Source organism: Apiospora phragmitis (genome assembly GCF_038363925.1).
Source record: "Apiospora phragmitis strain CBS 135458 chromosome Unknown utg000003l:1.0-2676785.0:1.0-2680665.0, whole genome shotgun sequence".
Taxonomy (NCBI): Eukaryota; Fungi; Ascomycota; class Sordariomycetes; order Amphisphaeriales; family Apiosporaceae; genus Apiospora; species Apiospora phragmitis.
Window position 1 is genome coordinate 2,549,239 of NW_027117401.1, and position 14,509 is coordinate 2,563,747.

General features: G+C 52.2%; 4 protein-coding genes across 4 annotated transcripts; 1 reads left to right on the plus strand and 3 right to left on the minus strand.

The window, feature by feature from the left end:
• Window positions 1-2,055: 2,055 nt before the first annotated feature.
• On the plus strand, window positions 2,056-3,521 carry PG994_003129 (pepsin A1; the record flags this gene model as incomplete). Its single annotated transcript, XM_066854538.1, has 2 exons — window positions 2,056-3,150; window positions 3,507-3,521. 2 exons carry the CDS (start codon window positions 2,056-2,058, stop codon window positions 3,519-3,521), a joined length of 1,110 nt encoding a protein of 369 aa, XP_066720393.1.
• Window positions 3,522-5,821: 2,300 nt separating this feature from the next.
• On the minus strand, window positions 5,822-8,523 carry PG994_003130 (GMC oxidoreductase; the record flags this gene model as incomplete). The annotated part of the gene is made up of 4 exons (XM_066854539.1): window positions 5,822-6,477; window positions 6,744-6,828; window positions 6,916-8,038; window positions 8,117-8,523. The coding sequence occupies 4 exons, from the start codon at window positions 8,521-8,523 to the stop codon at window positions 5,822-5,824; spliced, it is 2,271 nt and encodes a 756-aa protein (XP_066720394.1).
• Window positions 8,524-9,881: 1,358 nt separating this feature from the next.
• Window positions 9,882-11,597, minus strand: PG994_003131 (Carboxypeptidase s1; the record flags this gene model as incomplete). Its single annotated transcript, XM_066854540.1, has 5 exons — window positions 9,882-9,946; window positions 10,008-10,274; window positions 10,358-10,871; window positions 10,929-11,259; window positions 11,335-11,597. 5 exons carry the CDS (start codon window positions 11,595-11,597, stop codon window positions 9,882-9,884), a joined length of 1,440 nt encoding a protein of 479 aa, XP_066720395.1.
• A 1,452-nt stretch (window positions 11,598-13,049) lies between these two features.
• On the minus strand, window positions 13,050-14,068 carry PG994_003132 (uncharacterized protein; the record flags this gene model as incomplete). The annotated part of the gene is made up of 2 exons (XM_066854541.1): window positions 13,050-13,865; window positions 13,919-14,068. 2 exons carry the CDS (start codon window positions 14,066-14,068, stop codon window positions 13,050-13,052), a joined length of 966 nt encoding a protein of 321 aa, XP_066720396.1.
• Between the last annotated feature and the right edge of the window lie 441 nt (window positions 14,069-14,509).

Sequence of the window (14,509 nt, forward strand, 5' to 3'; positions counted from 1 at the left end):
TAATAATATATATATAAATAATTTATTACGTTTAATAAGCCGTTATTAATAAGCTTATATAATTAAAGTAGTTATTTTATTATATAGAGTATATAAATTTAATATTTTTTTCTTTTTAATTAAAAATCGACGCTAAATTTTTAATCTTAAGCCGTGCGCGTTTTCTTAATATTTATAAAAGACTAGAAATTAAATTATTTAATAAAGGTATATAAACATTAATTAATAAATAAAAAAGGTTTAACGGTATTAATAAATCGGTAAATAAAAATCGTAGCGACGAGGTTAATGATAAATTTATTAAAATAATTAATTAAAAAAGCCGATAAAAATAAATTAAAAGAAACGCGTTATTTATTACTTAAAATAGTATTAAAATAATATTTTATATTAAAAGTGTTTTTTAATTTATTAATATTAAATTATAATATTTAAGCTAATTTTTTAACCCCTACTAGTTTTAAATAAAACTTTAAAATAATCGTGAGATATATTAATTAAAGGCTTTAAAATATACTAGAAATCGAGGATATTTTAACTCGATATTAATCGTAAATTAACTATATTAACCGGTTAGTAACCACTTAAATCGTTTAGTTAATTTATAGTACTTTCCAGCAAGCCGTGGTTAGTTGATTAATATGAGGGTGTTATTTGGTTGGTTAAAATATTGGTTGGAATGGTTGGTTGAAAGGCAACACTGGGTGCCGCAGTCTATTTTGATTCTGAGGAAATGCTCGGAGGAATTAGGCAACGTAACCTGACATTGCTGTTGGCGCTATCTGTGTCAAGGTGGGGGTGGGCTCAAGCAACCAGGAGTCATTCTCATACTGCGTCAATCCTCGGACCAAGCTTTATTTCACCTTCGTCACTAAGAACTAAACCTCTCAGTAGCAGTAGCGGAGACAAACAAAGCTATCCTCCCTCCCTATTACCTATCGTAGCACCCTTAACACATAATCAATCCAGCAAACAATTCAGAAACAACCAATACCGTCCCCTCGGTTTTGGGCCAACGCCGCCTGCGCCTCCAATGGCTCCATGACGTTATTCGGCCTCCGCGCCCTCCTCGCGCCCTATGCGCCGCCCGACCGGGCACTGGCCAGCGGCTCCATGCGCATCTACGGCGTGCGCCAGGCCATGCTCGGCGCGGCCTTCACGCTAGCTTAGTACCGCGGCGACCGGGAGATGCAGGCTTTGCGCGTGTTACTAGGAGCGCTGAGTAAGTACACCATTCCGGCCCCAGGCTCCCTCTTCACTGCCCAAACCAGCACGTTCTCATGCCATCTATTCTTTTTGTTTCCTCTGGGCCGCCCAGCAGAAGTCCCACGTTACTGGTATGCCATACAGTGCCAATAGTCGATGGGCGAGTGATTAGAAAGATGGTTGGGAGCGGGCATTGGGTGCACTGGGAATTCATCCCTTGGCTTACCTCAACTGGAGCTGGAGTGCTTGGATGCCTAGTTTGAGCGGATTTGGTTGCCGTCACTGGTGGCCCTCAAGACTTGTCGGGATGGTCTGGCTTCTCCAATGCAACTCATCGTCTTCTCCAATTCGACTTAGGGGCGAACTGGTACAGATCAGGGAACACATATTATCGCTATATATGAATGTAATAATTAAGTAGTCACGCAGCTCTCGGTGTTTCAAGGTGACCTTGCATGTTACTTAGGTAGTATACACGCCCACTTTGACTAGGCCCGTTTAATAGAAGAGTTTATATTATTATACTGCTGCCGTTAGTGCCGTTACTATCGTTATTACCGTTGCTACCGTTACTACCATTTCTACCTGTTATTGCTGCCACTGTCACTATTACTGCTATAGCCTCATTCACAGTAACGAGCTAGCGATTACCTGACAGCTCATGAGTCAGTTATACGCAAGGAAGCCGTTATACGTCATAAGGCAGTTACTAATTTCGTATATTCACATACTACTCACCACCAAAGCAGCTATAAATAGGAATCATTCGAATGCAATACTTGATTCCAAAGAGTCTCCTATCTTAGCCACAAACTGACCAAGCCTAACGCCCATAAAATAAAGACCATTATGCGGATCGCTATTCTCCCATTTGCAGCCGCCACTCTATCGATGGTAGGCCTGGTGGTAACGACACCCATAAATATACCCTTGAAATTGAGGAATCTGTCGAATCAAGCCAGACTCCCACGACACCAGACTAGGGCGGCTGCTTCGGGCCACAACATTCCCCTGACGGATTACTTCAATCGTACCGACAATCAATGGTACAGCGACATTTCCGTTGGGACCCCGTGGCAGAATCTATCTGTTCTATGGGACACCGGGTCCACCTATCTCCTGCTACCGCAGAGCAACTGCTCGAACTGTGGGAACCACCCGCTGTTCGATCCGGGCAGCTCAAGCTCCTTCTCGGGATCGCCGGGTACTACAGTCAACCCGCTCTTCTCCACCGGAGCGGACTCCATCCCCCTCAGCCAGCCAGAGGGCGCAACCTGTCACGTCAACACCGAGACTGTCTCCATTGGCGAACTTCAAGTGAAAAACCAGTCACTACTGCTGTGCGACTCGTACGCGCCAGTCCTGAGCCAGCAACCGATTGATGGCATCATCGGCCTAGGCTTGCCGCATGCCGGCTCTGTCAAATCCTGGTATTGGAACCTATACGACAGCGGCCAGCTTGAATCGCCAGTCTTCTCTTTCTATACTCCCGCCGGCAACATCAACGGATCCGAGCTGACCCTGGGAGGCATCGACGACTCCAAGTACAAGGGTGATCTACTCTACACGAACCTAAACCAAGAAGTCCCATCCGGCTGGGTCGTGGACCTGCAGGCCGTGAATTTCAACTTGGGCGACGGAGCGCTCCCTCGCAGGTTCCAGGCCGGAGTATTCGAGCAGGGCTGGGCGCTTCTAGATACCGGCACCGCGTTCATCGAGGCTCCCGACATCCACACGGCCGCGAGCATGTACGCCGAGATATCGCCACAGATCCGGCTCATCGACCCGGCGGGCGCCTGGGGTGCCCCCTGCAGTGTCTTGGACGAGGTGGCGCCCCAGATAACGTTTACTCTGGGGGCCGGGTCGCAATCTGCCAACGTCACCCTGCCCAAGGCCTCTTTCAACCTAGGAGAGATCCCGGGCCAGCCGGGAATCTGTCAGGCTGTTTTCAATAGCCCACCTAGCGCGAGCGACGGCGGCACTGATACCTCGATCTGGGTAAATAAGCGACTTTCGGGGTCTTTTCTTTCCTATTTCAGTCGTTATTCCTCGTTATCCCAGTGTCTCGGGGAGGGTGGGTGGACAGACCGTTTGTTCGAGGAGTTGCCTTTATCCCTCTCCTAGGATATCCCGTTTATTCCAAGAAGAGTAACACTAACGCCGAGGGTTGGTAGATTATCGGATCTCCATTACTAAAGGCTTACTACACAGTATGGGACGGCATTAATCTTCAGGTGTGGTGGGGTCAGCTTGCTAGCTGATGGATTTGTATCCGAAAGCCGTTATGCTAACCTACACAGTGGATGTCGCCATGACCAGAGACAGGGCCATTTATCTGAGTGCCTCATTCGATGTTACAACTTTCTTATCCAAAGCAGCATTATTGATGGTAGCTTTCTGAGTTTTCATATTTGAGGGTAACCTGCCATTACGGAATCTACAGCTTCCACGGGCTGACTTGGCATCGACTCTAAGATATAACAGATAAAACAAGGAAAACGCGTATAGAGCCTATTTATCCGCCCCTAAGCTATATTGGTCTCCCACACTCTCCTCGCAAGTGACTCTGGTCCGTTGTAGTACCAAACCAATTTGTGCAGCGTTTGCTTGGCTCCTGCCAAAGTGGTCACCCCTGTAGCCCTACTCTAGGCCTTTGTATCCTCGGATAAGGCTTTCTGTATGTCTGGCATGTCAGAAGAGAACTGCAAAAAGGAGGGGCCAACTCTGGTAAATATCATGGCATCCGTAAATGCCTTCCAGAATCACATATCGCACGTGTGCGGATCTGGGCCGCATGGACCGGATCTAGGGGTCACTCCATTTCGGGGAGGAGATGGGGTTGTTGGACCTACCCTTGGGAGAGTCCATGATAACCTACACGATGCGAGTTCTTACTAATCACAGCAACCTACCTAAGAGTGATTCCTTTGGATCCGCTGTCGTTTGATCCTGAGATCATAGTGCGGATGATACTAAGGCCAGAGGCGGGAAACACGCTGGTCAAGCAGCGGTACAGGATCTCACAGCCCTCGAACAAAGCTTGCCTATAGCGAAGACGAAAAATAGGGGATATTCGATCGCATTTTGCTATGGCGGAAAAAAGCTACGTATATCCGGCGAGCTGCCTGCCCCATAGGTGGTTCAAATCACCGCGTCTGTTTCCTTTCATTGAGCTGCCGCCCCGCGCGGCAAATTTCCCAAGCGCACCCCAGCCGCGGCGGCACTCCATAAGAAAGTAGTTGTGGTTTGGAGGAAGTAGGCGGTTATCGTGAAATTTCGTTGCCGCCAAAGGCCTTTCGAACCAGCTGGGCACTCCTGAGGACTAATAACGACAAGAAGAATAGACTATTAGAAAACAGAAACCATCGGTGGATTGGTAAGGTAGTGATAGCACCACTTACGATATCGGCTCTAGCAGGTAACGCTCGACAGGCAGCACACAGTGAAGATGACGCCGGTTCCGCTGGCAGTCGAGCACTCCTGGGGGTACTCGCCGGAGCAGGCGGCGGCGCCCTTCTCCACGCACAGCCCATTCTGGGCCGAGACGAAAGAGACTGTGGCCAGGGCGGCGAGGATAGTGTTGAAGGTGAATCGCATGTTTGCGGTGTTTGTTTGGTAGAGGTAATCGGGGAATCGGGGCTAAAAAGAATAATGAAGATGATGGTGATGGTAATAATGTAGGAGAACAGCTTTTAAGATATAACCCAAAGGAGGGTGGATCTGGCCTTCTTTATAGACCGAGTCGCATTATAGCCTTGAGTATTCTGGAGGTCCTCCTGCCTGCCTACCTGGGCTTCAATGCCGAATGCAACGCACCAATGCCGGCTGTGCTCTATGCGCAGCGCTCTGCAGAACCTAAATCATGGCATTCTACGAAAGGGGAAACCCGGCCCGTTTGGTTGCAACTCTCGCGCCGGAGATGGACGCCCTTTTCAATGTTACGACTGGGATATAATCGGGGGTCTGCCCGACGCTGCCAGCGCTGACGATGCCTGCAGATTGTCACGGGGTTGGTGGTGTCAATATCGGACGGCTTTTTGACAGCGGGCACGCTAAACCTTGTTTCCTATCCACCCAATTTAGCTTGAAGTAAGTATGCCAAGATAATTACTTTTAACAGATCAAGGCATTGGCCCGACTAGGGCGGGGCACCCAACTGCTGGAATAAGGTGGCTTGGGTGGGGGCCATCCCCGGTGTTCCTCTAATAACCCCCTCTTCCCCCCATGGGGCCGTGGCCGGATGTTGACGGTACTGTAGGCAATAGCTACCTACCTACTTCAAGTAAACTCACCGAGGTCCACAGGAGCAGGAATCAGGTTTATGTAAGTAATACGACCGGAACTGGGGTTGATAGCACACGCACAGTCAGCCCATCCTTCTGGCCCTCCCCAGAAGAAGTTCCCATCCCTCCGGAGACCACACACCAGCTCTGGCGCTCAGTTACGAGAAACTATCTAATCCCAGCACAGTATTCCTGAATGCATCAAGTTTCTCGAATTACATGAGAAACTAAGCACCACACCAAGCCGGATTCAGCAAGTCTCCGCCTGTCTCTCCAAGCCTCAACTTCTTGAAATCATAGCCTGTTCATTAATCGGAATTATCTCATTCACGTTAGTTCCCCTGTTGCCCCCCACCCCGAAGCGCCTCCAAATCCGCCGCAATCCCCCGCGCGATCCAGTCCGCCACCGCCATCGTCGTCACCATCGGGTTGACCCCCGTCGCGCTCGGCAACACGCTCGCGTCCGCCACATACAGCCCCTCGGCGACGCCCCAGACCTTGCCCCGCGGATCCACGACGCCGCCCTCGGCGTCGCGGCTCATGCGGCACGACCCCATCTGGTGCGCGCACGCCCAGGGGCTGGTGGCGGCCGGGTTGCCGACGCGGCGGAGGCGGGCGATCCAGGCCTCGAACCGCTCATCTTCTACCTCCTTCTCTTGGTCGGACGTCACGTTGTTCGTGGCTAGGGTCGAGGTCGGGGTCGAGACTATAAAGGGCGGCACGTCGGGTAGGAACGGCTGGATCTCCTTGGCCCCCGTGGCGCGGCAGATGCGGGCCAGCGCCACGAGGCCTTCGAGCACGTGGGCGCGGTCGAAGGCGCTGGGCGTGTAGGCGACGCGTGGCTGGCCCGTCTGGGGATCAGGGTACACGCAACCCGTGTCGCGGTCCCGCGGGATGCAGATGAAGGCGTTCAGGTTGCGGAACCGGAGCGCCTTGAGCTTGAAGTCGAGGCCGCTGGCCGCGGGTATGACGAGTAAATGAGGTAGGGCTTTGTAGTGTAAGAGTACGAGCGACATCATTAGTTGAAAGCATAACGAGAGAGAAGAAATGGATGTCACGAGACGACAATAAAGGGGGATGAACGAAAAAAGTGCTTACAACCATGCATGTGCCCTCTAGCTTGACGCCGTGGCCTTCCCCATCAAGGTTCTCAAAGCTTGTACACACGCTGCTGATGGCGCAGCCTTGGCGAAATGACGATAGATTAGCTCAGATTCCACAGGGGAAACTTACTCGAGGATCATTACAACTTACCATCCATAGGGTTTACATCCTCATTCCAGAAGGCGCCGAGCATATTGACGGGATGCAAGTACAAATTGCGACCGATTTGGGGGTTCTACCCACCAACACAAGGAAGGTCTAGTCAGCACATTATATTTAAAGTGGTAAAGGGGAACAGGGGGAAGGACATCGTCCAACTTACCGCCAGCCCACTCTTCCGAAGCAATAACGGACTCGACAACGTGCCGCCAGCCACAATGACCCGTTTCGCCCTGATCATGACCTCCCGCACCGTCCGCTCCGCGAGGGGCCCGCTGTTCCCGCCGCGCGCGTCCCTCGACACCCACCTGCCGGTGACGCCGCACGCCTTCTTGCCGCTGGCGAAGTCGGCAAAGTCGATCCGCTCGACCTCGAACCCCTCGATGAACTCGCCGCCCGCCCACGCCGCCGCCGGCAGCCAGCTGACGGCGGGCCTCTGTTTCCCGCCCGAGCCGCAGCCGAGGTGGCAGTGGCCGCAGTGGTGGTCGCGGCCGCCCGAGTTGTGCGGCGTCACTTTCGCCTTCCAGCCCAGCTTGGCCGCGCCGTCGAGCAGGACCTTGCCCCGGTGGTTCTGGCGGACGTGTTCATCCGAGACGCCCATGAAGTCGCACACCCGATCCAGGCTCTCCTGGAACTGGGGGGTATTGAAAAACCCCAGCCCGCGTTTCGAAGCCCAGTCCTCGCGTATGTACTCTGGCGTTTGTAAGGAGACGCCCCAGTTGACGCTGCCGCCGCCACCCCAGACACTCCCCGCCACCGCCGAGACCGAGTTGTCGTCCGTTGAGATAATGCCTCTGTTCAGGTACAGATTGGTCTCGGCAGTGTCAGACAGCATCGGCAGCTGCGACGGCGGGAAATGGTATCCCTTTTCGACCACCAGGACGCGGTGCCCAGCCTCGGCCAAAACGCGCGCGCAGACGCCGCCACCACAGCCAGAACCCACGATGACGACGTCCGTATCCACCACGGCCTGCTGTTTTCCATCGTCCTTGTTCGGGCCTGCCGTGAACTGCTTGAAGACGTATTCCTGCGCCGCCGGCGTTTCCGCGGCTGCTGCCTTTTCGGCGTAGTCCTCCGGCACGTCGACGTAGCCGCTCAGCTCGCGGAAGAGCGGGCTGGTCTGGACCCACGTCTTGGTCCCGATGCTGGTGAGCGACTTGGCAAGACCCTTGATCGGCGTGATGCACGAGCGCCGCCATGACCTCATCACTGACTCCCGATCATTACCCGCCAGCTCATAGAAGGGTTTGGTGTGACCCGTGAGAGCGTAGCTGCCGAATTTGGTCCTGCACACCCACCAAGTTGCGTCAATGTCTTTTCTTATGAGCTGTGTGAGTAAAAGAAGTGCTCATCAATACACATACCCAAGCAGATAGGTCACCGCCCCGAGCTGCTTTCGCGCGTCTGGCGAGAGCGTCGCGAGGGTCCGCACCAAGTGGTTCCGGAAGTCACGGACCTCTGACGGCTTCTCGGACAGGTAGGCCGCGAACGCCTCGCGACTCGGCGGCGTCACCAGGCAGCGCTGCATCTTCTGGAAGTGCGACTCGAAGACCTCCCTCGAGACGGTCTGCTGGTCTTTATCTGCAAGGGTCGTCTTTTGGTCGCCGTTGACTTCTTCACCGCTGCTTTCTGTTGCAATAATGGGCGGGACCACCGTGTCCATGAGGGCGTACAGGACGCGCCATTGCGTGTCGTCGAAAAACGTCGCGGGTGGCGCGTCGGATATAGGGACCGCGATGTGCGAGTGTGGATTGTCCGTCTGGGCCGGCATCGTTGGCAAGCCAGTAACTGCTGCTGCTCTTGCTGGATGGATGCGCTACGTTAGGTAAGTATCTAAGCAGATTCCCGACAGGCCAAGGAATCGGTTTCAGCCACGCGGGGAACGGTCGGGCTAGCGTGAAAAGGGGGTTCCTTGTGGACAGAGCCAAGCAACCGATAAAAGTGGGGAGAAAACGGAAAGGAAAAGAAAACAAAACAAGAAATTGATAAGAATCGAAATAGTTTCTATAACATTGCGAAGGGGATCATCGAGATGAGTATGTAGTCCGAAGACTCTGTTTTGCCAATATGCGAATCCGAGCTGTAGCCGCAGATCAATCATGTCATGACAGCACCGTGCATCTGTTGTTTTGCCGGGAGGCAAGTGAGGTAACCTTAGGCAATGGGCTGCAGCACCAAACCGCCGAGAACCTCGGGACCTGCAACTGCGGCAGTATGCTTTCTTCGTATGCACGGTTTCCCGTTGGCAGGCTTGGGTCGTCATTTACACCGATGATGCTTGGACGTGGAAGTATTCTAGACTGTAAAGAGTGTAGTCGTCCGTGGTTCTGAAATCTCCCCACGTCTTAGTCCCCGCAAGCTAGCCGGTGGTGGCTGCCAGCTGCATTCAGGGAATGCGGGGTTGGCTGCATTGGGTGCCAAGGTGCGATCTGAGATTCTACCCGAGGAGGAATATTGAGGGATTCAGGAAGTCGAGATTTGTAATTGTTCCTTGTTATTTGCCATTTCTATATTCTACTTCTAGCTGCATTGTGCAGTAGCAAAGATGATTAACCTTCAATTGGACAAGGAGTTATTAGCTCCAGGTCTTGTTTGGCCAGAACCTTTGGTTTCAAGCAGTTTCGGAGTCAGAAAAGAGTTGAAGCTACAAATAGACAATCTACTACTGGGAGTACAGACCAACACTAGAAGGCTCGTAATATGCTAGGAGACTTCTCGCACATTACCGGATTCAAGATCATGGGCTCCAACACGGGATCCAACATAGGCCAGAATTCCCACAACATGGGCCCTCAATGCGAAGATCGCCATTCCGTAGAAAACCAGATCTAAGAGAGGCTGTTCGACAGAGGCGCCAGAATAATTATTAGATTTTTGCCGTTCCTCTTTGATTGCATGCGGCTACTTTAGTGCCGGTTCATTGTTTAAACTTCGTCGCCTCATAGTGGCAGCGCATAACCACCCTTTTGGGATGGACAGGGAATAAACGGAAGTCCATATAGATACGCAATGGATTCATTCATTGAGTATTTAGGTATCAAGCTCGTCATCTTGGGCATACCCAGTGGAGTATTGACAACAACAGTTTACTCCCAAAGCTGTGGTTAACATCCTTGAAGCCTAACCGCCTCATGTGGAAGAGATGCCCTTCTTCTGCATGGTCTGGATGAACACTTGTAGTGCAGTTTCCGGTTCTGGCGGTGATAGTCAGCGAATTGGGTCAAGAAACTAGGGGGCCAGCATTAAATCACTTACGATAATAGGGGACCTCATGCCCCGCTGCATAGACTTGGAGGTACGTCAAGTTGTTCACTGTCTTGTACTTGCCCGTCTCCTTCCCATTCACCGTGTAGGGCTGTAGCTCCTTCGCTTTGAAGTCGTCTGATCCATCAAAGCTCACCGAGTTGGCCACGGCCAGGACACCCATATAGTTGCAGATCCAGTCCGCGTCGCCGGCCCAGACCAGGACGGTGACGCCGGATTGGACGACGTCAGATAGTGTGGCAAGAAACGAGCGGGTATCTGAAGAGGAAGAAAAGAAAAGAAAAAGGGTCAGTCCAGACACTACCAGGGCCTTCAGGAAATGAAAAGGCTTCTGTACTTACTATCACCGGTCTTCGAGAACTTCTGGTACGCATCATTGGGACATTCTTGGTATTGCGACTGGGCACCAATCGCGTCTTGCACTGACTTGTCGGCCAGGTATGACGAGTATTGGCTGGGTGGGTATGGGTCGTCAGACGGTTGGCGTACGTCGTACGGGTCAAAGTCGCCAGATTGGATGATGGCCTCTTCGATATACAAGGAACAAGTGTCCTGGGCGCTGCTGCAAGAGTCGCCCGACCCCGAGCTGTAGCAGTCATCGACAGCCGGAGCACAGTCCGACTCGTACGTGTTCATGTACTTCGAGTATTGACTGGGAGACAGGATTTGGTTGTAGCTGTTGTTGGCGCTGTAGTCGATGTAGGCCTTGTACTGCATCTTGGAGTCGAACCAGCCGTTGTTGATCCCGACTGCGACCAGGTTGATGTGCTCCCCGGAGGTGTTGCTCGCCGAGATATCCGCGTTCTGCTGTTGAATATAAGAGGCGAATTCGGGCCCGTAGTGGCCACCGTAGGACTTCACGCTCATTAGCCACACTTTGTTGAAGAGGAAAGGATGAAGATTAAACCATACCTCTGAGAATATTCCAAAATCACGGCTTTCGTACTGCGGGAATTGAGCATAGAAGGATTGCAACAAGGCCCAGACCTGAGGCGCTGCCGAAACCGTAGAGTCCACGGTGTCGTTGCCGTAGCTGAAACCAACACCAACAGGCTGGTCAATGTAGAGCATGTTTGCGAAGTTGTTGAAGCTGTAGGGGTTCAAGGACGGCGTTGAAGACCCATTGTAGAACTGGCAAGGCCCGTTCTCCTGAAAGAGCCCGATCATGGAAGAGCATCCCGGACCGCCGTTGAACCACGCTGCCAGGGGGGCAGTGGTTGGGTTCTCACGTGCTTCGAAGAACCTGTTGACGGTTAGTAAGCAACCATAGCAGCACGGAAGGTTAGGAGTAGGTGCTAATAATGGGAGCTCGATTTACCAGAAGAACATGTTCATATCGGAGCCGACCGAGATGTAGCCGGAGTACTGATTCACTCCGCTGGTGGTCTCACAGATGCCGGAGTTGTTCACGAATGACAGCTTCGCGCCCGTGCCGGCATGCTCGAAAACGTTATAGCTGATGCCATTCCGTTGCTCTGTGTATCTCTTGTCCAGGTGTGCAGATGAGCCGGGAAGTGCCGCCGCGAGGGCTACGAAGATGGCCGAAAGGCCCAGCGCCGTGGAAGACACAGAGATATGCATCGTGAAGATCTGATGGGCGTCACTGAATCCAGAGCCTGAAATACCTCGAGGTTCAGAAGGAAAATAAGTATGATGGGAAGAATGAATCAACAGCGACAGCCTTCGATTCAATGAAATACTAGTAGAGAAAGCTGGATGCAGTGCAAGGAGGCCGCCTTTGCAGGTGACGGAAGACAAGCTTGATCAGGATACGCACAGGGGCAACGATTTCGGTACTTGATCTCAAGTGGAGAGAAATAAGCTTCGCGGGTATGCATAAGCGATCGTATCGAGGGAAGTTTCCATTTGACATATGCACCTTCCAATCTTGGTCAGGGTGCTATTATGGAAACAGGATGTGATCAAATGGGATGGCTCGCCGGCTCGCAATGGGGGTGGTCGAGCTCCATGTTTGCATGGCCCACAAACGCCGTGGTGGTGGTGGCCATCCATTGTTGAGCGACTACATGACTGCATGCGTACGAGCATGATTCGGGCCTGCTCTGCTAATTGATCGCTAGATATCTCGGAATGTACATTAAATCGGTTGTTAATAAAAACAATAGAAACAAGGCAACACCAATCAGTCTTGGAGCTCGTCGAGCATGACAGTGTCATCGCTCCACGTCAACATAAAAACGCAGTTGCTTGCCGATCTGCAATACTAGCGCAGTGCTTGCGGCTTTTGTAGCACCCAATCAACAATTCAGGAGCCATCCATATCCGGCAACCCACTTCCTAGGCCGGGGGCAATGAGAGGCCAGAGCACACACACCTGCAATTCATTCACCATATGTATGTTTGTATGAAGCATCAAGTATGCCTTGGTTGTTCGGGTCTCAATCAAGTACGTACGCCTTGTCGGTGTTTCGTTTCTTGACACGCGAATGCTCGCTTAATACCCACGCGAGCGGACGGTGGCAGGCAAACACGAATAAGCTCGGCAGTTGATATCCATGCCATAACCTACACACCCCCGCGATACGGGCCATAGAATCTGCAGGCCCCCAAATTCGCAAGCCCGTTGGCGAGTCAGGTGCTACACTCGAATGACAAAATTCCACGTCTAATGGCCTCATCACGAACAAGTTTGTTCGTTTAATTTGTGCCATCGGCTGTTGTTTATTATGGTCGCCTGGAACTACTTCCACGATGCCGGAACAGAAGCTGGGGAGGGGGAAATAAGGGGAATCACACTCCGGGGCGGGTCCCTCAAGTTGTTTTCCCATCAACCCCATAATCGAGGTGGCCAGAGAAATATTCTGAAGGCTACCTACCTACAAATAAAACCCCTAAAAATGAGCTTGTACATGACCTGTGATAATTGGTGGAAAGTAGGTTCACGGGGAGTACCTGCATTGCCCCCAAAACCTACATCAGCAGCTGAAGCATCAAATCTGTACACATTTTCTAACCAAGTCTATATATATAGTATACAGCCTGCGCCTATACCGTGATAATCTGGATATTTCGTTAATTAGGCTTCTGTAGTTCGCCATGCTCTAGCTTCTCGCCCATCTTGCGATACTCTTGGTGAGCGTACGTCAGGCTCATCGCATCGTGCGGCGGCGTTGGGCTGACGTCAGGCGCATCACCCCCGTGTATGAAATCTTCGATCTCGCCCACGACGATGGCACTGCCCCCCACATCTATCAGACCGCCGCCGCTCGCACCTTCAGGCTTGGGTGCGACGACGCAGCGTAGTACATAGAGGACGGCGTCGCCCTGCAGACAGGGTACCCCGCTGGCGGTACCTTTTGCGGTAACCTGGCTTGATGGCTTGGAAAGGGCCGAGTTGGGGGCGTCAGCCAACATCGTTTGCCATGAATGTTCCCCATCTTCTTTGCCTTGTGATAATCGCACGTTGAGTCCCGGAAACTTGTCAAAGTTGAACAGGTTGTGGGAGGCCCCCGGTGTGGGAGCGTTGCCTTTCGTAAAGTGATGTGCCAGGCGCGCGCCGTTCTCGTCGTCGCGCAGGACATGGATGTTGAACCGACGGCTGTTCGCTATAGCATCGTAGGTTCGACTCGGCTTCGTGATGCTGAAGGTAATGGTAGGTACCGGGTCGAGGGTCACCGACGAAAGGGATGATACCGTCATGGCGCGGGGGGTAGGACCTGTAACCGATGCGCCACCTTCTCCGGGTGAACCAACAACATCTTCTTGACCATTGCGCGGTTCGTTTGCTTCCTGTGACCTTGCCGGTATTTGGGGATAGTGTACGGATGTTACCACGACTGCTGGCCGTGGTACGTGTCGCATGAGCTTCTTGAAGTGGTGGTCGTTGATCTTATATGACCTGAGTCTGCTGTTGTCGTCGGACAAGTTTCGCACCGGCGCACCTGGTTCAACTCGAGCGCCATTGCCTTCCAATCGCCGCCTTTGTCAGCCAGAAAGCCCGTTACGGCGGCGCAGTGGGAGGTAATCACCATGCTGGCCCAGATCCGAGTTGATCTGGGGTTTGGAAATGCCTGAAGCAAGCGTTGTCGCATTGTTGGAATTCCATCGTTTCTGGGGTATGCTCGATAGATGTGAATCACTGGGGAAAACGGGTCCTTGGAGGCCGAGCACTCGCTTCAACATGCGATTGCGGCTCATCGCATCGTATCTTCTGGGCGGTTTCGAGAGGCGGGGAATAGCTTCGTCTCCGATCTCTTTTCGCACATTATAGGGATTTATGGACACCACTGTTGCAATCTTCAAGAATTCGTTTTTGTAGCTCGGCTCGGAGCTCTGTCTCGCTCACTCAGCTGTGATAAATTTCAACGGGTCGGGCAGAAGTGACGTCCACTACGTGGGGGGCGATAAGCTGATAAGCAAATGGCTGCATGCCCACCCCTAATTGCCAATTGCTTGCAGTGGTCCCTGGCTCTATTAGCGCCAGTCGGCTGGCGGGCCACCGGGGATTGATTGTCCTGAATTTTCCTGAAGCT